Source organism: Dermacentor variabilis, chromosome 10 (genome assembly GCF_050947875.1).
Source record: "Dermacentor variabilis isolate Ectoservices chromosome 10, ASM5094787v1, whole genome shotgun sequence".
Taxonomy (NCBI): Eukaryota; Metazoa; Arthropoda; class Arachnida; order Ixodida; family Ixodidae; genus Dermacentor; species Dermacentor variabilis.
In genome coordinates, this window is record NC_134577.1 from 66,119,942 (window position 1) to 66,144,945 (window position 25,004).

Sequence of the window (25,004 nt, forward strand, 5' to 3'; positions counted from 1 at the left end):
CTTACGTTGCCCTGCTGCGACCCCCTGAGTGCTGCACCCGGGGCGGACCGGCCCGGGTGCAGCGTTTCGTGCCTGCCCCAGTGCAACTTTAAATACTAATTTTTTGTTGTTGTTTCAACTGCATTTTTCAGGCTGTCATTTCGGGCGCAGACGGTTCGACGAAGGCGACGGCGACTTGGCAGGCGCCGTCGGATTGGACGGGTGCCGTTGTTTTCCGGTGCGTCACTTCCGTGCTTTGTTCTGTTTCTGGTAATGTATGGTGTCTAAAACACGGCCTCTATGACGCCTTTCCGGCTCCCGCAATCACTTCTGGCGCGTGCAGCCTGCGTAAGCACAGCCTTCGAGATCCGTTTCGGTTAGCCAGAGGGAGCTGTCAGTGGGGCGCGAGTTTGGACGCCACCTATACAGTGATTGTGATTAGTCGCGTAACGAAATTCGAGAGTTGATCTGCGTGAATGATCGTGACAAACAGGGTCAAAATATGGCTAGTTGGTGATGTGGTATGCAAATTCACAGCGCGGTATTAAGGCAGTAACCAGAAGTACGTGAACGAGGAATAGCGTTGATTTCAAGTTTTTCTTGCAACTCTAAACCAACACGTTTTCTGACGAGTCTCTCTTTCTGAGATTGGGACACGAGGTGGTAAGTCAGTCATCTGAGTTCATGTCGAAATGAAAACCTTGTGTAACGACAGAGAGACAGAAAGAGTGAGAGAGGAAAAGCAGGGAGGTTAATCAGAGGCGAGTTTCTGGTTTGCTACCCGGTCATGAGGTGGGAAATATAGGGGGGGAAAGAGGGCCGAGAGAGCTTTCCCATAGTAAGAGTGAGCCCAAATTTAATGAATTAAGTTGAATGCACCATTACTTTCTTCTATAAATTGCTGGGATTTATTAATAAACATTCTTGCTTGTCAAAATCTGATGGTTCTTATTTGAAAGAAAAACAGAGGACCACAATTGTCCTTGTTTACATTCCTCTCATTCATGTCTTGGCAATTCTAAGGCGAACACCCTTAAAAAATGCCCATCTCTTTCCAAACTCCTAGGGGGACGCTTCAGAGAAGCACAACTGGAACTAGCATTTTTAAAATAGTATCGCGAAAGTTGCCTTTGTCTCATTATATCTGCTCAGAGGACATAATTTCACTAATGGTCCGCTTCAGTTTCGGAAATTGCAATATATCCTAAATGCATAGCTGAAAAGCTAATATTACCTTCGTGAACTTTCCGATCTTTCTTTCAGGTATTTCTTCTCCTCTCCCAGATACAATACACACGTTGAGAGAGAGAGAGAAAAACAAATCTTGATTTTCCAGATGACTCTTAGTCACCTTAATAATTGCTTAGAGAGACTTGCTTAGCGCTTTTTGCTTATCTACTCCCATGACCCGCCGTGGTTGCTAAGTGGCCACGGTGGTGTGCTGCTGAGCACGAGGTCGCGGGATCGAACCCCGGCCGTAGCGGTCGCATTTCGATGAGGGCGAAATGCGAAAACACCCGCGTGCTTAGATTTAGGTGCACGTTAAAGATCCCGGGGGAGTCGAAATTTCCGGAGTCCTCCACTACGGCGTGCCTCATAACCAGAAAGTGGTTTTGGCACGTAAAGCCCCCATAATTCAATTTGTCTACTCCCGCAACTCTCCGCCTTTCAGGGCGCTGGTTATGAGAAACCACGAGGCGACGCCGCACTACGTTGTCTCCGATTCCGTCGTTTTGGGAAAGAAAGCACCGCGAATGCCGCAGTCGGCCGAGCGTCTTCGCGACGTGGAGAGCCAGCAAGACGACGAGCAGCCCAGAACGACCGACTCCCCGATAATCTCGGTCGACGAAAATGACCGCGAGACCAAGGTGGTCGAGGCGCTGGCGGTAGACGACGAGAAACACGAAGGGAACAAGGAGGCGCAGGTGAGTTGTGCAGGGATAATTACTGTCCCTATTCCCACTGCGAAGCGTTCCCTGTACTTGCACACCTCCTCGCAATTTCCTTCATTTTTTTTTTTCGCCGTCGTCGTCCGAATAGTCGTCTGCGCCGCGGCCACTTGCGTCGTGAAAAAGTGCTTCGTTGATACCAGACGACACGTGCAGCTTAGTGTTGTACGCTTCACTTGAGGTGGCATCTGGGTGTTTACAGTTGCCGATGAGATATGCAAAGGGGTTTCTCACCCAAGCTCACGCTCCACAAGAAAAAATGAAAGAACGAACAAAAAAAAAAGACTTACGCGGCCGATTGAACCAGATGCCCGGGCTCTAGAGCGAGAGCCTTTACCTATTAGGCTACATGCGCTTGCATGATAACAGGTAGTAACAATATTAACACACTGCTTCCCTTGTACGAGCTAGCGCTTTGAAGCGTCGGTGCGTCTGTGATTTCGCATAGCGACAATTTGCTTCTCCGTGTGCCTGAGCGTGGCAATTCTTTCTCGTAGCTATGTTTTCGAGACGTTATACACCAGATCTGCCACCTAACTTTTGTGAACATTTAAAAAAGAACACGCCAGTGCCACGTAGCTGTAGAGAAGCAAAGTAATGTTGTTTGCCGCCGCTTGTAGCAAATCTGACGATTGTTCAGTATTTCGCTTAATTACATAAGTTGTTATCATTAGTTATAATCAACTGCTCGAAAGTATATTCAGAGCAACAGTGACAATGGGAAATTGCAGACCATCCTGAAAAATTACCAATACACCTAGCTTTACGGTTGCTCAATACGTGCTGCGTAAAAGCTTTTTCTCCAGGCCTGAAAGAAAGCCAGCGCACTGCGACTAGCCGCGCTACGACACTCGCATAATTGGGCCCTCGTTGCGTGGGACATACGGTATATCGGACGGCGTGTCTAGCTTAGTTCAAAAGGATAGACAGTTGGGCGAGTTGGTACGGTAACATGATCTTGGCTTGTAGCGCGCAGTGAACACGGACACGATGTTGTCACGGGGATGACACGGGGGGATATCGGTTTTTGCAATCACCTATATATATGTTCTTCGTTTTAATAAAAATTTAGTTGAGAGTTAGCGCCCGTCCTGTCTGCTCCTTTCTGTCTCCGTGTTCACTTCGCGCTACAAGTCAAGGTCATGTTAGTTTAGTTCGTTGCGCTCTATTCGAGATGGCGTTGGAGCGTCTGCAACTGCCGTTGAGATGCGGAGGAGGTTATGACACGAACTTTATCTCACACAGACATACACACTCTCTCTCTCTCTCACACAACCCTTGTCCTTTGGCGTCGTATTATCGCGCAAATGTCATTTCGATGCATTTATACAAAGGAGCAAACCGGAAAAATCCAACGTTCTTGCTGCGGCATTCTTTTTTTTTTCTTCCTTTATTTAAGGGTGGCATGGATGAAATACAGAAGGCCTGCGGTGAGACCAAAGGATGTTTCGGCTTTCCTGACGGATGCATCGCGAAGGGAAGCTGCCAAATGTTGGTCTCATACGTAGCTGAGGAAGAGGGCTACCACTTCGAGCTGACCGGCCCTGCCGACGCCGAGCGGATGTGGATAGCCGCGGGGATCTCCGAGAGCGCCAAAATGGTGGGTGCTCTTTTTTCTTCTTCTGCAACCACGCACACATAAGAATCCTTGTAGTTTTATGCCAATCCCAGCAACTCCTACACTAGAGGCGGCGAAGCTGTATGAGAAAGTTGTCGCCTCCCCCCCGCCTCCCCCGTTCTGTGATTAGCTCCCCAAAACTCACCCAAGACATTCACAGCAAACGCTTGGCTTTATGTTCGTTGCAAGCCTTTTTATTTAGCTTGGGCTTTTCAAAAGCTTCACGCTATCATGAGTTCCTCTGTACCTATACCCTATACCTCTGTACCTCTGTCCTCTGAGTTCCTCTGTCCCTATACCTCTGTACCTTCCTGTTAATGGCACTGCGCGCGATCGCTGGAGGCGCTGCGAACGGGGCTCCCATGACATCATCAGGGCGACTTGGCTTTGTCCTTTGCTACATAGGTGCATTTTCATTTGTTTGCTGCTGCTCTTACTGTGTGCTCACGTAGTATGGCATTCTCTCATAACTGTCTACGTCGTTTTTGGGTTTAAGTTTACGAATGTCGATACTGTTAGGCCAAGAAATGTTTCATGCAATGTGCGCTTGCCATAAAATAGTGGCCGTCGCCGTCAGATCACGTGACTCCCTCACATAATATCACGCCGAGCGAACTCGATTCTGCACAATTTCGGCGAGCAAGCACGATTTTAAGGCTCATTTGCAGAAGGGCCTGTCGACTAAGCCGCAGCGTAGTTGATCACAAATTTTGGACTTCGCTCATAATTCCCCACCGTTTGGCTCTACCTAAATGGAGTTATCGTTGACATCAATTTTTCAATTTCACAAACAAACGGTTACTCTTGGAATAGTCGTTATCCTATACATCGTATTATGCATCGCAATTCTCAGGCATGTTCTACAGAGTTGGCTTGCACTGTCTTCCCGAATGGGAAGCTTAGGATCAATTTCAATTTGAAAATTCGGTGTTATTGATTTCGGCTAGCATGATGAAACCACTGCTGTTTAATGCACCTTTAGAACATATAAAACCAGTCGCCAAGCATCACTTTGTCTTTATAAAAATGAGAATGTTGTCACGGGGATGACACGGGGTGATATCAATCTGTTGAGAGAAATCAAAACAAAGAAACAAACAAACAAACAAACAAATGTAAGAAAGCTTTTTTAAGGCATCCGAGTGCGTACAATATTTTATTGCGCTTGCGTGCATCCCTTTCCATGTCTACGTCTGCGTCACGCTAAACTTAATTCATCAAGCATTAGCAAGCTCAACTTTATCACTTTATTGACTTATAGTTTGGAAATACACATGACTCGTCTACAGAAGAAAGGCCATGCAAATCGAACGCACATGTTGTAATCTGTGTGAATAGAAGCGTTAGTGAGTGAAAGTGAACCTACGCGTATAGCTTTTCCTTTTTCTAGCTCTTTTTTGGTACTCCCGCGGTTCGTGGTCTACCCACTTTTCTGCCATCAAACCTCCAAACTCCTTTCTTATCTCTATTGTGGACATGTTTGCTTTCGCCCGGCTGTTCCTAAACGCCGGGACTACGAGGAAGCCAGCGGAACCTGAACCGACAGCCGGGTCAATATTGTTACGTGGAAGCACAGCAGTTAAACAACTTGCACGGTGTATATACAAGGGATAGCAAGCACTGGCCAACATGGAAACCAGCCAACATCAAAACAGTGCACGTCGTCGTCCTCAGATAAGCCGGTGACCGCTTATGGGTAGGTCCCACCAAATCCCAGTGTCCACATCATCGTCTTCGAATAGCTCATAACAATATATTCACATTCTAATAAAACATGTTCCATCGTTTCCATAGCTTTACCGCAGCAAGCACATACTTCTTTTTTTCCTTGGCGTACCTCGCTTTATATCGACGTGTCTTAAGACATCCTGTACTCATTTCGAAAAGTAGAGGGCTTCCCTGTTAGTTCTCCTAAGCCACGAGCGAGCGAGCTCGGCGCTCCAGCGGAGTCCCCGTGCTTACGTCACACGCTAGAGGGCGTGTGAGGCGAGCGCCGAGAGCCACTCTCTATCAGCCATTGCAGCACGTGATGGTTGGCGCTTCTTATCACTGAAACTGTCTCGACCTGAAAGTCCATTCACGTACGGAATTTCATGCCGGCTGAAAGTGTGAGCCGCCGAACTCGGCCGATGTATTTTATTATTTTTCTGTTTTATTGCCCATTCCCTGCAACAATGTTTTTTTTTTTTTTTTGCGCGGAGCAGGTTTGTATTAAAATAATGAATAAAGATACAAATAAGTGATAGAAACAGGCGACGACGTGTTCCTCGAGGAGTGTTCCGAATTCGTCACGGGCATTCGCGAGAAGTTTGCTTTCCGAATGTGCTCGGAAGCCGTCGCTTATGAAACGCGAGCGGTCGCCGCAAGTGATGGCGTTCTAATGGAAGCAGTGCCTTGACGCACTCTGGCTATCCTCGGTTTATTCTTCTTTTTTCCCTTCTTTTTCTCCGTGCCAGGAACTGACAAGCGTGGTGGAATGCATCCGTTCGGGAGAGAAAATTTTGATCCGCGAGTCTTGGAACCAAGAAGGAACGGCGAATACGCTCTTGGAGACGGTACGTGCGTTTTGCTATATCATCACTCTAAACGCAGGAATCGTTCTCATGATGCGCACTTTCGCATTTTAGCTCATGTGGTACTTTTAGCCTAAACGAATGCAATACGGCAGAGATAAATGAATGAATGAATGAAATTTAAGGAATGAATGAATGAATGAATGAATGAATGAATGAATGAATGAATGAATGAATGAATGAATGAAGGCTTTGTTTACTTTTTCTTTATGCAAAAAAATTGTTCGTAGCGAGGAGTAAATAGAAATAATTTTATCTGCCTAATGCTATTATGCGGAATAAAGCAATTTAAACGTAACATTTACATCAGTCGGAGTGAAATTTGTCAGCTAACCGTCGCTAATTGCGCCACCAGCTACAATGTTAAAAGAACTATTTGTCAATACGCCAGTCGTCAAAGCTAAGTACCTAGCAAAGTATGTATTTCGGACGTATTTCGATCACACGTGCAGTTCCCAAAGTATCCGAACATACCAGGCGTTTTTTTTTTTTTTTTACAGTGTACATTTCTTAATATCGCCAGTGTCAGATGGCATAATTTTACTGCTTCTGCTGGATTGCTCAAGCAGGCCGTCAATTTACGGGAAATCAAAATGCATAATTGACTAATTGACAAAAGTATGAAAATTAAAGTTAACCAGGCTTTAACGAATACTTTAACGGCAAATATATATTGCAATTTAAAGTTTTAGCTGGTTAGTTCGCAAGGCAATAAGAACGAATTTTTCGCCTGGCACCAGTTTCGAGATATTTATTCCCAAGGTGCGCGACAATATACATGGACGCCCCATTTATTTTTTGTGCGTCAATTCAAAAACAATGTTTTTTTGTTCAGAAAAGTAAGTCGAACAACAGTGCACATTTACCGCAAGTTTGAAGGCGCATAGCTTGAAACCCGTGCCATCCTGAGAATTAATTTATACTGATACGCGCTCAAAATTCATCGGCTACAATTCGGTGATTCCTTATATACGCCCCCCCCCCCCCGAAAGGAATATATATATATATATATATATATATATATATATAATATAATTGTAATATATATTGTTCTTGTGAATTTTTCTATTCGTATTTTCTATTTCGTGAAAAATCATAGGCCCATTAGCTTACTCCCTGTATTATATAAAATATTTACCAAAATAATCTCCAATAGAATAACGGCAACACTGGACTTTAGTCACACAAGGGAACAGACTGGCTTCAGGAAGGAATACCCTACAATGGTTCACATTCATGCCATTAATCAGGTTATTGAAAAATCCGCAGAGGTTCTACAGCTACCTTAATTCTACACAAGAAGAGCAGGAAGATACCTACTTATTAAGAAAGGAGTCAGACAGGGAGACTCAATCTCTCCAATGCTATTCACTGCGTGCATGGAAGAAGTATTCAGGATATTAAACTCGGAAGGCTTAAGAGCAACAATCGACGGCGAATATCTCAGCAACCTTCAGTTTGCCGACGACATTGTTCTATTCAGTAACAATGCAGACGAGTTACAGCAAATGATTGAGGACCTTAGCATAGAAAGTGTAAGAGTGGGGTTGAAGATTAATATGCAGAAGACAAAGATAAGGATAAGCAGCCGGGCAAAGGAACAAGAACTTAGGATCGCCAGTCAGCCTCTAGAGTCTGCGAAGGAGTACGGCTACCTAGGTCAACTAATCACGGGGAGCCCTGACAACGAGAAGGAAATTCACAGAAGAATAAAAATGAGCTGGATCGCGCACGGCAGACACTGTCAGCTCCTGACTGGAAGCTTACCATTATCGTTGAAATGGAAAGTGTACAATCAGTGCATTTTACCGGTGCTGACATATGGGGCAGAGACTTGGAGACTGACAAAGAAGCTTGAGAACAAGTTAAGGACAGCGAAAAGAGCGATGGAACGAAGATTGCTAGGCATAACGCTAAGATACAGAAAGGGAGCGGTTTGGATCAGAGAGCAAAAGGGCATAGACGATATTCTAATTGACATCAAGAAAAAGAAAATGGAGCTGGGCAGGTCACGCAATGCGCCGGTTAGATAACCGTTGGACGGTTAGGGTTACAGAATGGATACCAAGAGAAGAGAAACGCAGTCGAGGGCGGCAGAAGACTAGGTGGAGCTATGAAATTAGGAAATTCGCGGGCGCTAGTTGGAATCGGTTGGCGCAGGACAGGGGTAATTGAAGATCGCAGGGAGATGCCTTCGTCCTGCAGTGGACATAAAACAGAGTGATGATGATGATTTAGACTGAAAGTAATGTCGTCGTCTTCGAGTAACCCACCTCAGAGGATAGGATTATGTTATCTGCAACAAGCGATCTAAAAGCAACTTGACTTATCCAAAAAAAAAAAAACTTATAACGTCTTATAAAATCTTAATTTGAAACTGGATCTATCTAACGGGAGAGTTCTTAACGGTTAAGATTTGAAAACATAAAGTCGGCGACGAAACTTTTCTTTTTCTTTGCGCATTTATTAATGGCCAGTGTTATTGTTCGATTTTGCCTCAATCTAGGAGGGGAAGATCCAGAAGTAGCGAGAACTGTTGGTTCTTTTTTTTTTCAAGCTCACGTATTTCCTTGAACATTCCAAAAACATTATCCATCGCTGAAAACTTTTCGGCAACTCTTCCAAATTGATGTCCCCCAGTACTTTCACCGCTTTCTTCTTTATCTCCTCTGAACCTCGGAAACGCTTTCCGTTAAAGTCACCTTTCACATTCGGAAATAAGGCGCAAGGTAGTAAACACAAATAATAGAGAGGGCAAAGCAGCGTTGTCAAGTGGTCTTTTGTGAGGATGATTGACACGTTTTCAGTGTTTAAATTAATTTAATTCCATGGTTTTACGTACCGCAACCACTGTATGATTGTGATGTATTGGTAGTCGCAGTGGACACCGCTTTAATTTCGACCACCTGGTACTATTGGGTCACATGCACCCTATGAACGGCACATTTGTTTTTCTTTTTATGTGCATTTCTCCTCCCGATGGAAAGGCAGCATCCGATGTCGGCAATTGAACCCTTGACCTCGTTCTAAGCGGCGCAACGCCACAGCCGCTCGGCCGCTGGGCGACGTTCAGTGTTTTGTGAGTGGCAGGCGTCGTTGTGCACAAAATCGAGTTCCGAAGATTGGGGCGTTTTCTTATCTTTCTTATTCTTGAATTTGGTTTTGTGCTACACGCAGTTTTTTTTTTGTGCACTTCAATTTAAATATGCTGGTCATGACTGTTGACCTTGTTATACGAATTTAACACGAACAAGCTATTTCTCGTAAAAAAATATATTGTGAAAGGTTGGGCCATAAACTTCACGCGCATGCGTCGTTACTCAACGTGCGCCATCGCGAAACTGTCGCGAACAACGACAAATGCTCCAAAGAGTGCAATATCGACACGTGCCAAGTGGCACGCTTCGATATCCACTCCGCTTCCTTCTTAAACGTACACCAAGGAGAAAAGATAATTTGAGCTCTCTTTGTAAAGTTACCCTTCTACAATGCTATAAAAGCCACTGTTATTGCGAAAAAACGAAAGCTTTACAAGCCAGCACAGATAAAAAAAAAAAGACGAAAGGCTATTGGCGACGCCGCCGAGAAGTTCCCGCACCTGTTCGCCATGACGTCATAGATTTTGAAGGCACCTGGTCCCGCCTAGTTACTTTCTTGTTATCGTTAATGATGGACTACGACGCATTCTAAGAGAATCAAAGACTCAACTTATCCAGGTTTCAATAACTTTCATTGTTACTGCAACGACCCAAATATGCAAAACCCCATTTGAAATTCGCGACCTCACAGCGACGTGCCGGGTGCTTGTGTTACGAGGCGAAAAAAAAAAATTGGACTTTGACCATCAATTTCTCTTTTGAGTGATTAACCTATTTCCGAGAAATATAACCAAAATTGATTTGCAAAAGAATACTTTTGTCAAGTCAACATGGATTCCCGGCTTCCCTTTAACGTCTCTTTTAGGGGTCGTGTCGCTAAACAGCGCACTCCTTATGAGTTTAATAAATTTTGCAGTAGTCTTGGGACTATTCGGAACAGTGTTTGCCTATTACGCGCCTTCGGTATGGGCTGCCCAAGATCTTCGCGCTTTTGCTTTTTTTTTCACTGCAGCCAACTGCAGGCATAACTTTCGGCAGTCACGCCATGACCGACGGCGTGCTGAAGTGCACCTGGAAGAGGAAGGCTATGACCACCGTCCAAGGGAAGACCTTCGACCTGGCCAAGAACAAGTACTTTGTCCTCCTCGCAAAGGGAGACATTACAGACACGGATGGTACGTCGAAACCTTGTTTTTTTTTTATGCGCGCGCTCTGTTATTCCGCCCACACTTTTCACTCGCCTAAGCGGCCTCTGACACTTCGGCATCACGGCTCCGTTTTTCTCATCGGCAAAGAGGAAAATCTATTTCGCGCAGGAACCGCAAATTTTGGGCCAAATACTTTTATTGCGACTAGCCATCTTTTAAGACTTCACCCAGTTTGCGGCATATATATCCCTCCTCTATATCTAAATTTGCAAGCGCAAGTTGACATCAGCGCAAGACATGCGTAATCGGAGATCGCTGGGAGAAGCCTTCGTTATGCAGCGGACATTAAAGATAGGATGACGATGATGATTATCTAACTTCTTTCACATGCGCAGTGACCAAAGTTGTCTGCTTGATTTGGCTCCCAGGTTAGCACTTGCTACTGTCTTACCGAGCAGACAACACGGATATGTGCTTGTATAAACAACTTGCTGCTGGCCAGAATTGTACATGTTACAGTAAAAAAAGAAGGTAGCTCATTACACTTAGTTGCATGAGAAATGCAACTGATTACAGTTACCAATAACTGTCCCAGGAAAGTAATTCAGGAATTACTCAGTAGTGATCGATTAATTCTACCGTAGTTTCCTCCAAAATTTTATGAAAATTGCGTAGATGCGGTAAGCAGTGTGAGCTGCACTGGCCCCTTCACTATGTACTCAGCAGCCTTAATGCATCGCTTATCTGCTTTAAAATCGATAACAGCTTTAACTGCATCGATAACTGCTTCAAAAGTTTTTGTCGGTCATCGCGTACCTCGTCTTCGTTGTGGAGGCAGCATCAGCGTCACCGAAACTTTCTCGTGGAGGGAAAAGTGAGGGGGATCAGCCAGTTCGTTTGACGGTGCGGACTGCAACTTAGGTTGGTGGTGTCTTAACGCATGCGGATCTTGCGCACAAGATTGAGGTTTACTCTGAATCTGGGTCTTCTATAAACTAAAGCGCTCCATTGTTGCTGGGACCTCGGAAAATATCGTCTGCATGTGACTTCATGAAGTCAACGCGGCCTTCGCTATCGAGACATGCCACCACGTGTTCAATTCATTGGTCAACCTCCGCTAGAGCTCTAAGATGAGCAAACGAACCTCAGCCCTCCGGTTTGGCCTGTCTGAACATTCACATTTGCGAAGCTGCTGGCGATCTTGGCCGTTCTACTGTGGTTTTCACGAAGTTCAGGTTCTCGAGGCTGCTTCCGTTGTTACGGCTAGTCTTGTCGATAAAGTAAACGGTTACAAGTAACTGGTAACCGAAAGAATGTTATTGAGGTATACTGAGCGCAGCCGAGTATATAAGTAACCGAAAAATTTGCAAATAGCAAGTAATGTAATTGATTAGAAGTAATAATTTGCATACAAATTATTTCTTACAAGTCTGCCAGTGGCTGCTGTCTGGCCTAGTATAAACAACTCGCGTCCCCGTGTATGGCACCACTTGTTACGTGCTCAAACAGACAACTACGACGCGGCATATGCGATACCGGTATGCGCGCCCACTCTTGTGCAGTAACCCAGAATGGATCTGTCAAAGTGTGGAACAAAGGGTTGTGAAGTCTTAAGTGTGGACGGTACAGTAAATGGGTCATCTTTGTTTTAGCATTCTGTGGCATAAACTACTGCCTACGTTAATCTCCAAATTTTCGTCCAGAACTGCCGATCGCCTTTAGTTTAAGATTCGTATTTTTTTAATGCCGGCCGTGGCGGCGTCGTGCATTTGGTTTTGCATTGCGAAGCTCATGGTGCAGGATCACATCCCGGCCGCGGAGACCGCATTATTTCGATGGAGGGTGAAATGCAGACCCCGGTGTACCGCTCATTGGGTGCAGCCAATGAGCGGTACACCCAAGCCGAGCACCCAAGCGGAGCAGGTCAAAATAATACGGACTTCCTCACTACAACGTGCGTCTCATTCATTCATTCATTCATTCATTCATTCATTCATTCATTCATTCATTCATTCATTCATTCATTCATTCATTCATTCATTCATTCATTCATTTTATTTTTCTTAACGATCTCGCTGAGTGATAGAGTGGGTTACAGAAATATGTAAAATGAAATCATGGTATTGGCTTGTAAAAACTGGATAATTTTTTTTTCCTACCCATTATCTCCAAACCATTTCGTAAGGTTCCGTTTTCCTTTTTCGTCTTTCATTGCTCCACGCAGAGCGTCAAAATATTGCTTTGCGAATCCTACCTCCACCAATGTCATAGCTAGAAATTCAACAGGGATCTCGGCCGTAGGTTCGGCTCTTTTCGTCCATTTTCATTTACCTTTTCTTTATTACTTTCTACATTTCAATTTCAACCACACCTAATTTCCACGATGCTTTCCTTGGCTTCATTTCATCTCCAGCTCCACGTTAGCTCTTTCATCTTTCGCTGTGCTTGTTCGCTCGGTTACGCCGCCAGCGCTGCCGACGCCGACGCTCGCCGCAAGGACGGCCGCCTAACATCTGAGCTCTAAAATCGAGCCCATCGCTTTCCCTTCTTCACTCATTCATTCACAGCGAGGGACTCGAATATGGCATCCTTGATGTCATTAGGTAGCATGCGAGGTTTTTCTTTTTTTTTTAGCGATGTGCCTACTCCCCTAAGTTCACGTGTTACGTTACGCCATCGGGCAAAAAAGGATGTTCCACATCCGCCCACCATGGTTCTGAGTGACACCTGCTAACACTCCAAGCGCTAAGTCTAGTAAAACCGAAGTGCCCAAGTTAGCTGACGGATTGATAGCCGTCGCCGTAGCACAATTCGTAGGGCAACGCACGCGTAATGTGGAGGTTGTGGGCTCGGCTCCCGCCGGCGGCAAGTTATTTTCTCGTCCACTTTCAGTTCGCTTTTCTTCATTATTTCCTGTATTTCAATTTCAACCACAGCTAATTTCCCCAACGCTTTCCTTGGCGTCATTGCTTGTCGGCTTGATATGGCTATGACTAACAAAAATCAAGCCTCTCGGTTTCCCTTATTCTCTCGTTGATATATATATATACACACACACACACACACACATATATATATATATATATATATATATATATATATATATATATATATATATATATATATATGAGAGAGAAGGGAAACTGAAGGCTCGATTTTTGCTCACACACTCACCATAATATTGACAATCGCATCAACGTTTCCAATCATCTGCCAAGGATGGATGCGCCGCATGGGAGGTTTTGAAGGTGACAAGACATGTAATCGTACCGGCTTGTGCGGCAATCCATGTACTGCGAGAATTGTTATAGTGTTTAGAATGCTCACCTTCCACGGAGTGGAGTTATCTACGAGTCAGGGAACGCGATGAGATGTTTGTTTGTTGGTGTATTCGCTTTTTTTTTGCACGTGTGTATGTTTGTATGCTTGCTTGTTTGTTTGCCGCTCGTGGTTGGTATCATGCGTGAAGGCACGGTCTGAAGCATGATAATCTGATCACTTCAAAAAACAAAACAAGACAAACGAATGTGTCGTCTTATCGACAGCACGCCTTGTTCTCGTTCTTTTTTCTGCCTTACGCAGCTAAAACTTACCACAAGCATCGCTTAGCGTCGAAGGAAACATTGTCGTTTGGAGAAAAACGTCTGGCCAAGAGTGGTTCTGACAGGAACCCACTAATCTTAGTGCACGGTGAGTGTTTGTCACTTCTGCAAGGGATGGTTTATGTGCTGCTTGATATTTGTAACACCTAAAAACTCGATCGCCGTGGCAGCAAATTTTACCCGGCTTATAGTGGCGAGGTGGCTGATCCCTTACATCAACAGGGACAAACAAACAGGCATGAAATACGCGGCTCTGCTTGAGTGTAGATGTTGTTACGCGCGTAAAACTATCTACAAGATGAATTTACGAATGTAGAACGTTCGCGGAGGCAAAAGAGAGTCCGCCTGGCTGTGTCCGCTTTTCATCGTCTTTGGCACCGTAACAATCGTTACGTAACACCGTAATAATAGTTGTCTTGGTAAAGACAAAACCTGACGTGAAGGTCCTGAAAGAAATAAGATGGGTATGTTGGGCATGGTCAAGTGACGACGTCAAGCACGGGCTTTATGTTGAGGGGTATTTCTGAATACGGGGGTAAGAATCCAAATGCAAATGCTTTCTACAGATGGTCAGTTACTCTCTGGCTACATGTGAACTTAAAGCTTTGCAGCCACATGAAAACAGGAAGAAGTGGAGAAACACACGTAGAAACAGCGCTGACTAAGAACTGCAATTTTATTTAAAGATTTATACAATGACGATGGGGCTTTCTTATCACTCATTACAAACGCGCGCAGACGCATTGAAATTTGTAGACACGCCGAAGCGCTGCTAACGCAGCTATCTTTTGTTGTTGATTTTCGAAGCTTACCATCACGAACCGGACAAGCCTGGCGTTCACTATTATGCATGTTGCTATTCTCTATAGAGACCACCCATCTTTATGGTCTGGGAACATTTGAATTCATAGAAATTGAATTTATGAACGTACAAATTGTGAACAGATGCTCGTAAACTTTCCACCGAGTGGTATTGTACATTTTATGGCCAAGACTACTCGCGGTTATTGAGTAAACTTCTAATGTGGGTGTGTGCATGTTCTAGGCTATTATACAGAAAGGTATAGGGCGTAGGGCGCAGGATGGCCTGTTCCATGCGTTATCTGAAGCGGTGGATAATAGTTGCCCGACAGATCGCTATGTACAGGTGGCCAATAGAAATATTCACTAGGTACCTTTATTCAATTATTCGGCGTAAATCGCACACTAAGATTTCGAAACTGAAGCCGAGAACTAGCGATACCATGTCTGCTTATCAGTTGTTCTAAGACTAGAGCTAGTATTCAGACATCCATTCCCAAAATTTGCTAGAAAATGCGCCTCTGCACTGAAGCATAACATTATTTCGCAGCACACTTTAAGGGCCTACTATCTTGGGTGCTAACAGTAAGTTTTTTTTGCTAGAAGGCGTGATTTCATTGCCTGCGCAGTTCAATTTCGCAATTACAGTATGTGCCGAATGAGGCTAAGTAAAAATTTAAATTTGATAGTCTAATTAGCTACTTCGACACTGCGCTTTTTCTTGCAGGTACTTTCTGAATCTTCCAGCGGTTCGCTTGAAAAGACGTCACAGTGATATCTGTCCCAGGAAATATTTAAAGTTTGCGTTCAACCAAAAACGAAAAACGAGGGCGGGGTACATGCTTGCAGGGTTGATCCAGAAATAATGTTTATACAAGCTGAGTGAGCATTCCGCCATCAAATATGCGCTCTGCCGCAGCGACTTCGTTTGGTGCAATAGCCTGTTAGCAAGCAGCCTTAAGAACGGGGCAGAAAGATGCTGCTAAATGACGGAGGGCTAAAAATTCAATCTTGTGGACAAATATCAGCGAAAACGGGGAAAACGGTAATCGTTAGCTCTCTCTCCTAAACCCACAATATGAAACGCGCTGTTACCATACGGCACATGCGATGTGTGTAATAGGTGTACGCAAGCTTCCGTGGTGTGTCTAAACCGAGATGTGCCACTTTCAATGTGGACGTGTCATATTCCTTGCATCTTCCACAAACGATACTCATCAACGAATGCTCTGCTCTCATGCCTGGATGCACAGAACCTTCTTTTTCACGTTATACGCCCGTACCCGCGTCCATAAGTATAGTAGTGCGGCTTCTTCGACAGGAAACATGATGATTCTGGCTTGGCTCTACCTCGTGAGTCTCGCTATTATGATCGCCCGCCACTTCAAGTCATCCTGGGAGGGCTCAATGATCATGGGCGACAAAGTCTGGTTCGTCGTAAGTACACCGTCACTGACAGCATTTCTTTGGAGCCCGAATTGCTTTTAAGGCGCACATTAATTCTGAATGTAGTTTTTCTTTGCCCCAGCACTTGGTGTACTTGCCTTCTCCTAAAAATTCTGAAGGCTTTTCGCGTGCCACGAAAGCCTACTCGGGCAATGGTGCTTTGAGGTACTCAAACGAAGCTACCGGACTTCTAGAAAGCCATAGTTTTTAGTTACGACTTTCATCTCCTGGCTCATTGAGTGTAAGGGCTATTGAAGTGCAATACTGAGGCTGAGTCGAAATAGTTCGCACAAACTTAACCGCTCCCAGAAGTTCACTCAAGTTGAAATTTACTTGAACTGATGGCAGCGTTGTCTGTCAAGATGGATTCATGAAGTTCCCTAACTCGACTGAATAGTTCGACTGGCCCATCACTGTGGCCAGCGCCAGCGTGGTTCCGCTGCCTAGATGCCTTCGTGCTCATTCCTAACAAGCGTCGTGGCAGACACATCAAGCTTAGGTACTCTAGGCTAGCCAAGCTATCGAAACCTGGGAGCTGCGTATCGTGACACCTACCTTCGCGCCCGCATGGCCGAAGCGCTTGGAACCTTGATTATACAACGGCAGAGGAATCAAATAATGCGGACCGAGAGTGCACCAGTCCATAGGTGACGTTCATCGCTTCCGTTGAACTGACAGAGATCATGGGTGCATGTACTCATCCAGCACCACCTCTGTAATATGTGTTCATTCTAAAGACTTCGCTCAAATGAATGGACGTGAACAGACGTTTATAGGCATCTTGTGCTCGCTGCTGCATGTGCGCGTGAACTCGGTCTCCGTTTGTCTTTTTCTCCTTTCGATTCCGTCCCTTATCCCCTATACGCCATGCAGGGTAGTCATCCGGACATCCGTGGGGTTAACCTAGCTATATCCTTACCATTTCTAGTTATATTCCTCTGTTCCTGTCTCTGGTTCGCTGGATTGCCCAATCAACCTGTGGTAGGGTCGGAGATTTAAAACGAAAAAAAAAAGAATACTAGAAAATACGTTTTGTGATCTCCTTTTTCAATGGCGTATAAAATACTTCCATGCATTTAACCGCAATGATGATGATGATGATGATGATGATGATGATGATGATGATGATGATTCATTGGCATCCCCTTTAAAACGGGCGATCGCAAAGAGTCACCTAGCTTTCTTGAGTTAAAAGGTATGCTATACATTATTTTCATTCTAGGAGTTTTATATACATCTCCTTAATTTCTTTTTCTCTCCCTCAAAACTTCTACAACTGCCTTGTACCGCTGCCTATGCCTGTAGCGGATCAGGCCATATCAATCTCTTCCCTGCTTTTTTTTTTCCACCAACACTCTAAACGTCTCTTGTTTATCTCGACTGCTGACCGATTGATGTTTCCGTCCACTTTAAATCCAGGTGCCTCTGGAAGGTGTACGTTAACCTACAGGTCTCACTGGTGAATAAATTTTCATTCCATCAGGATGTGCTGAGGGGTCTACGGAATATTGCTGCAGCAGACACATATGCGTCATGTTGTTGGGAATATTTGCTCCGGTTTGTTTTTGTCCTTAGACAACCAGCTCGAGCCTCAAATAGCAAGGAACTTCCCTTTGTGTTATCTTACAGATTCTCCCTTCTAATTTCATTCTCACTATTCTTGTAAATCACCATGGTGTTCTTTTTTTTGTTTCCGTTATTTGCAACCAATTCACTGTCGCTGTTTCTCTACCTTTCTTTTTGATTACTGCTGGTTGTCTATTCACCCTGTCTATGACGCCGTATTTGGCGGCCAACTTTTTTGATCTCTCTATCCATTCTGTGTCCACGCTTTTCAGGTACCGATACCTATGCGCTTTAGCCGCGCATTTATTTTCATCCATGTTCCTGAGCCTTCTTCATATTTAATATTGCTCTGCGCTTACCTGATTTCCAAAGACGCCCGACCAGTGCCACCCTGCACTGCCTTATCTGGAGTTTTACCGTAAGATTACAAAGCCAATCGGCCTACCGATCTTTTGTTAAATTGCAACCTCGACAAGATGCCCCATTTTAAGCACTTCAGCCCAATCTAGTTGTAGAGAGAGAGCAACGGATGAGTGCGCACTAGCCATGGTACTTATAACTACGGCGTCGATTCATGTCGCACAAATCAGCTAATCGTGACTTGTACGGAGATGCCGAGCTGAAATTTAAAGAAAACTCGTAATTGGGCACACTTGAACGTAAAGCTTGACTCGCTCGTCTTAACCAAATTGATAATTATCGCGCGAAAGCCTGTAGTGAAGCGTAAATTATGAAACCAAAAAAAAAATGTCATTGACGTGGCAGTAGCACTAAGCAAAGCATGCAATCCTTCCGAGTTTCTCAGGGAAGAACACATTGCAATATGAAAAAAAAAAAATGGTTCTCGTCCAGCGAACAGTGCAACAGTCTATGAGACAAATTTTTACCTTTCATGAAATTTCGCCAACCTCGCGGATTTCTCCAGAACATTTGTCGTGTTCGGTGCCCCTGAGCTAAGAGTTGGCGAATAACTCAGCCTTATTCAGCCACTAGCTAGCCCCTCCTACTTAGCTAAGATGGCAGAGAAGCCGCGCAAAACAGTGTTAGTCCTTGTCTCGATAACAGGGCGAGGAGGAATTACAGACGGGCTTCGACATATATATATATATATATATATATATATATATATATATATATATATATATATATATATATATATATATGGGCCGATGCCGGAGGCAATGACAGCATATCAAGGCGCCCAGGATCACGAAGAAGAAATGCGAGGAACTGATGCGTGATGCATGCGCCAGACGTAGGCTGCAAAGAGCAACTTTGGCACGAGATGATCGTGCGTGCAATTGTGACCCAGTGGTTAGGGAATTGGGCTGCTGTGCGAAAGGAAGGCGGTTCAATCCAATCAGACGTCCTGCAATTTTTTTTTGCAGCATTATAGGCATACTTCATCCACTTTGGAAAAATTTTACAGAAAACTCGAGGTGTGTTGGGGGGGGGGGGGAGCGTCGCACGCGAGTACGTGACAATGTCCACGAGATGAGAAATGTAATTACTCTAATTGATGTAACCCACTGTTATTTGTCTTTCATTTCTGAAAGTGTTCTTTGCCACCGGTCTGTCAATATGTAAAGGGGGCCAGGGACCACTCAAGCTGTCAATAAGCAGCTTTTACCTTGGCCCCCTCCATTTGCTTGTAAATTGGCCCAAATAAAATGAAATGAAGTGAGATAGCAAGTTTGTAAGAGGTACGAGGCATAGAAACGTTACTTTGAGAAATGAGAGCCGGATGTACGCGCGAGCAGGCTGGAGAGACATTACAGTCTAAGTATGCTACATAGTGAGTTTGTGGCGCTAAGTTCTGTCCTAGTGTTTTTTCAACTGTGAAATTGTTTTGTTTTCTTATAGTCTTGCCTGGGTTTTCTCGGTAGCTTCGTCTTACTCACTGGCAGATAATCTTTCGCTTTCATAAGAATATCTGCACCATGCGGATTTCCGCAGAACTGATTTGCCTTAATAATTGTATGTATTGTGTAATCCACCTGTGGCGATGTCAACCTTTGATTCCGCTGCTTTCTGCTCCTTTTCCCTCGATTACAGCTCCACCGATGCCTGATGGGGACTGCTGTAATCAGTGTGCTGATAAGCGTCAGCGTCATATTCTACACATCAGGAGGATGGAACTATGTAAGTGAGCTCTCGTGTAAACCAGGTTCGAGAAATTTGCAACTTTAGCGCTGAGATTTCAGTTTAAAGAGCAGCCTCGAGATGGCGGGCGGGCATAATGGCTGATAAAGAACTGAACAGGAGGCCCAGAGTCCGTGTTCAAAGAGCATTTCGTAATCAGGAGTAGCTCTTGGGAACAGACACAGGGGTAGAGCGATAAGGAGCATGTCGAAGTTTGCTAGCGAAGACTGCCTTCGATAAAAGTTGTGAAAGCAGTGACAAACAAGTACCATCTGAAGGTTTGCTGGTTTGATGTACGGCTTTTTCTCAAAGAGAACTGGTTTTGTATGCAAAAAACGAACCCTCAAGACCACTGTAGTTAGCGGCAAATATTTGTAATTCAGAACGTTCAGTGGTCTATTGTCCTGTCGAATTGCAGAATGTTTGGTGGTCAGAGCCTTTGGCAGTTTTTTAGAGCGCAGCCCTTAAGCACCCGTTCCTGCGTTGAGCGTCGGTGTGCCTCGACGTCGGCGTCCCTCGGCGTAACCGAGCGAAGGAGCAGAGCGAAGGATGAAATAGCGAAGGCGGAGCGTAGTGGTTGATGAAAAGCGAGGAGAGCGCGAGGAGAAAAGCGAAGGAGGAGGATACAGTGAAAGCATGAGGCGGAAAGTGGAGGAGGAGGGTGTGACGAAAGCGTGAGAAGAAAAGCGTAATGCCGCTCTGCGGCGACGATAGCCACGAGATGGCGCCACCGTAGAACGCGCCGTCGGTTCAACGATGGCATGCGGCGAGCGCCTCCACCGATAATATATATATGGAAACAAAGCGCTGCATTAGCGTAGGCATTAGCGCGCCGCCTCTTGCGATCTCGTGGTTAGCGAGGCAGTCGCGCCACACTTCGCTCCCTTTGCAACGTGCCACAGGAGACAGACTGTCCGCACCAGCCAATACATCTCGAAATGAAAACACGTACAGAGCTACACTCAATTTTGCATTAGGGAGTACTGTAATCGTGGGTGATTTTTTTTTCATTAAAGAAACACAGTTTTTTTTCTTCGAGACAGGTTGAAGTTTCGGACTAACTCTATCAGCAGCAGACCCGTTGGGGATGGTGGCGAACCATTCCAGAACTTTCAAAATCAGCCCAACATCGCGGGTCAGAGTTGTGCCTGAGCATTCGAGTTTCTCGATGATGTCGGTTAAAGTGAAATGGGCGAACGAGCCCGCTGAATCACCTCGAAGTCTATCGCGTCGTGTCGCAGTTTGTGCTCTTCTGATAGCGATGCTCTCGTAAGCTGCAAAGCTGCTAACAAGAACATGTACACCGCCAAAGTGTTTGTGGTAATAATGGGCTGTCTTAAGCCTAATTCCCCAGTGGGTTCTAACATTTAAACAATACGAGGCTAGGACCAAGCGAGGGAAAAAAAAAGGCATTTTCAGGCTGTGAATATCGCATATAGGAACGAATGAAATAGGCATTTATACGCACAATAAAAGTGCCACAAAAGTGTTTTATAGTCCCATAGCTTGGGCTTATGTGTTAAAGAGGCACAATAAAGAGGTAGGAAGAGACAGCAATCTTTCCTAAAGTTCCGGTGTCTTTTCGTCCGGAAACGGTCTACCAAGAGTGGTAGATCGTTTCCGTATACCAAATGAAATCTTTGTGAATTTGATGCAAATATACATACGCAGTACAGGAGTACACGAGATCATGCGCACCCGTTATGCATATTGTCCTTCTGGTCCAAAAGTTGCGCGTTTTTGACATTTAATGCGCGCCTTTTGTCACCTGTGCGACACTCAGTGTTTATCTGCATTCGCAGTACAGAAGAAAAACGGGAGTCACCGGAAAATCATTAAATTTTGTATCATTCTCTCTCATTCAGAGCGGGAACCTCCACCCAATACTGGGAATAACAGCGGTGGTCCTGGGTTGTTTTCAGGTATGCAAATGAAGCATTCTTTTATGGAATTCATCTATTTGACGCGGCCCCGAGCCAAACTTATCAGCGTTTTTCTATAACCCGCAATATTTCATTTATAAAGAAAAAAAAACACGTGAGCGAGCAGACTTCACTTTTACGAACTTACAACTAATTCGGGTGGTTTCTACCGCACTGCTAATGGGTTTTAGCTACGTGGATGCCCCTGGACTTTGTAGCCAAGGAAAAAAAGAAAGACCGAACGTTCAAGTTGCTTCCAGAGCAATCGGAGGAGCCACGCGATTGCAATTCGGTCGGATCTCGGTCGCACTCCTATACAGGCGCTCAGAGCTCGAAGGAATTAAAGCACGTCCGTGCATTCCGAGGCAGAGCACATCACTCTCAATGAACAGGGCGAGTGTGTTTCGAACGTTCGAGTTCGATCGACCAAATTTAACCTACTCCGCATCGACCTGGCCGAATGTCTTATAAACAATACATTGCTCGCTGAACGCTTCGAGGGGTTTTCGATGTTTGTAGCACAGGGGTAAACTCAGTGAGAAACGAAGGATGAAACGCAGCATAAAAAAGGAGCACTGAGAAAGGTTAGGGCGGGTTTAGGCGCATTTTCAGGAATTTAGTTGCTTTTTGCCGCTCCTTCCTGCACAACAACCGCGTAAAAACTCACTTATTTGTCTGAATGAGTGATTGAATGAGTAAATATAAAAGCAAAAAAAGAAAGAGACAGCGGTTGTGTTGCCCGAACAGTTATATTGTGCGAGTTTCACGGTAGCATCTTTAGAGGTTATACCGACACTGCAATCGTTCAGTAACCATTATTAGTGAAGGATTTTGTTACAAGCCGCGGTGGCTTATGTGGTGTGTTCCTCAGCATGAGGTTGCAGGAACGATAATTTGCTGGCCAGGCAGCGTTCCGATGAGGGCGGAGTGCAAAAAAAAAAACGCATCGTGGCTTTTGGTTCTTGTCCAGGTAGTGTTAAATTAACCCGTAGCTCTCCATTGTGACGCCCCTCGTAGCCCGTCTGTTTATTTGGACCTTAAATTCATAATTTGTGCAGCATTTCTTCATAATTCTGAATGACTTCGTTTATTAAGCAGATTACGACTTTCTTCATTGCCATTTGCGGTTTAGTAGCATTCAAGCAATGGCTCTTCGACGCTTGTTCAGACGATGCAAGTGTTAAGAAATCTTCTGAAGAAATGTGACAGCAAACTTATCTCCTTCCAGCCAATCATGGCAAGCTTTCGCTGCCACCCCGAAGAACAAAACCGGTACATCTTCAACTGGTTGCACTGGGCAAACGGCAACACGGCGCACCTATTCGCAGGTATTCATTGCGTCTTTTTTTTTTCATTTGCGCATGTCTTGCGACTGCACCACGCAACCTCATTACTTGTTGTTTAGAGCGTGTGGTATAATATTGATCCCAACCCAGAGACTCGCGTAACATTTCGCACGCAGAATGTTGTATTCTTGCTTTCTTTTTTTCGCACCGGTTCCTAGTGACTACCATCGTCTTCGCCACGGGCTTGAAGAAAGCGAACCTGGGTGGTTCGAAGTGGTTCCTCCCCGTTCTGGCGCTGCATGTCACGTTCTACGTCGTCGTCCAATTGGCGCTGCAGATCCACAAGTCGATGACGTTGTCGGCGGCCGCGTCAACCCGTAAGTTGTTGCAACTTGCCACGCGATCTACTCAACTCGCTCTCTTGTGCCCGCTCGAGATTGACTTGCTGTCAGCTCATTTTATTGAACTTGCAAAAGCTCGCCATGAAAGGGGCACCACATAAGCAAAATGGAGAAGCGGCACGAATGTGGCCCTGGCTACTTCTGTGCGACGCCAACCACCTCGGAGGACAAGGAAAAACTGCGCAAAAAAGAACAAGACAGAGAAAGAACCACACGACACAGGCGTGTCCTATAACAGTCCTAACATTCCTTCTTTGTTACGGGATAGTTAATATGAGCTTTGGTGAGAGTCCGGCTTGCGTACGTGACTACGTACTCATCAAATCCGGATGTGGGCTGAGCGAGCCCTGCGCCCAGTTCGACAACGGTGCCGTGGGTGTGTACTTCATTCTGAACAGTATAGCGTCTAAAGGAAGCAACACTAGTGGCGAGTTATGGAAACGACGCCAGTTGAAGACATCGTGACAAAGCTGGTGACCAAGCAAAATTGTTCGAGTTGCTACGTAGAAAGCTCAGTCAAGGAAGCGTGGAGTCAATGGTGTCACGGACGCAAAATTTATAATGAAGCTGCGGAAGTATGTACAGAGTCCAAAGAAACTTCGGAGTTCTTTCAAGAATGAAGGTTTTGGAAATTCGGCTACAATACGGAGCTTGGTGACGTTAGGAAGGGTGCCGTTTTTGGATACCACATGGCCTATGATGCTTAGCTGCCTTGTGCCGAAGCGGCATTTCTTCAGGTTGAGCTGGACGCAGGTGCCAGTAAGACACTGCAAGACTTGTCTAGCCGGCTGAGGTGGGTGGGGAAATTGGGGGAAACATGATGACATCATTTATGTAACACAGGCGTGTTTTCCCACTTGAGGCCGCGCAGAAGATTGTTCACCATCTGCTCGAAAGGTGCGGGCGCCTTGCAAAGCCCGGAAGGCATGACTCGAAACTCGTATAAGCCATCTGGTGCGATAAAGCCCGTTTTAGGTTGGTCGTCTACTATAGTTAGGACTTGCTAATAGCCAAAGTGTAAGTCGATAGAAGAGAAAAACTCCGCTCCTTGAAAACGCTCAAGTGCATCATCAATGCTCGGCAAAGCGTAAATATCTTTCCGAGTTATCTTGCTAGGATAACGGTAACTGATACAAAAGCGAATCGATCTGTCTTGTTTGTTAGCGATAACAACTGGGGACGCCCAGGGACTGTTCAAAAGTTGCACAATGCCGTGCTTGAGCATGTCAGTTACTTGTCGCCAAAAGACGGCGCTTTGACGCTGACACACGGTAGGGCCTCTGTCCCAGTAATGCACTGAGACCTATGTCGATGCGATGTCAGAGTTGACGTACGTCACAAAGAAGCACGTTGGCTGTCAAAAGAAGGCCGACACTTCTCTAAGAGAGGATGGAGATTGGCGCATTGAGGAGTCATCGTGTCGGCGATGGAGCGATTCAATACACCAGGAAACGCGGACTCTTGGGCAGGACT

At 45.2% G+C, this 25,004-nt stretch overlaps 1 protein-coding gene across 3 annotated transcripts in view; it reads left to right on the plus strand.

Annotated features, from left to right (window-relative positions):
• The window catches only part of LOC142560668 (uncharacterized), an 80,276-nt gene that overhangs the window by 16,881 nt on the left and 38,391 nt on the right, over positions 1-25,004 (plus strand). For 2 of the 3 annotated variants that reach the window (XM_075672916.1, XM_075672918.1), the window contains 9 exons: positions 132-217; positions 1,652-1,904; positions 3,328-3,528; positions 6,003-6,101; positions 10,230-10,392; positions 13,948-14,055; positions 19,836-19,922; positions 23,073-23,172; positions 23,349-23,507. In XM_075672916.1, coding sequence (XP_075529031.1) covers positions 132-217; positions 1,652-1,904; positions 3,328-3,528; positions 6,003-6,101; positions 10,230-10,392; positions 13,948-14,055; positions 19,836-19,922; positions 23,073-23,172; positions 23,349-23,507 — 1,256 coding nt within the window. The remainder of the gene's footprint in view (positions 1-131; positions 218-1,651; positions 1,905-3,327; positions 3,529-6,002; positions 6,102-10,229; positions 10,393-13,947; positions 14,056-19,835; positions 19,923-23,072; positions 23,173-23,348; positions 23,508-25,004) is intronic. The other variant, XM_075672917.1, reaches the window with a different exon arrangement.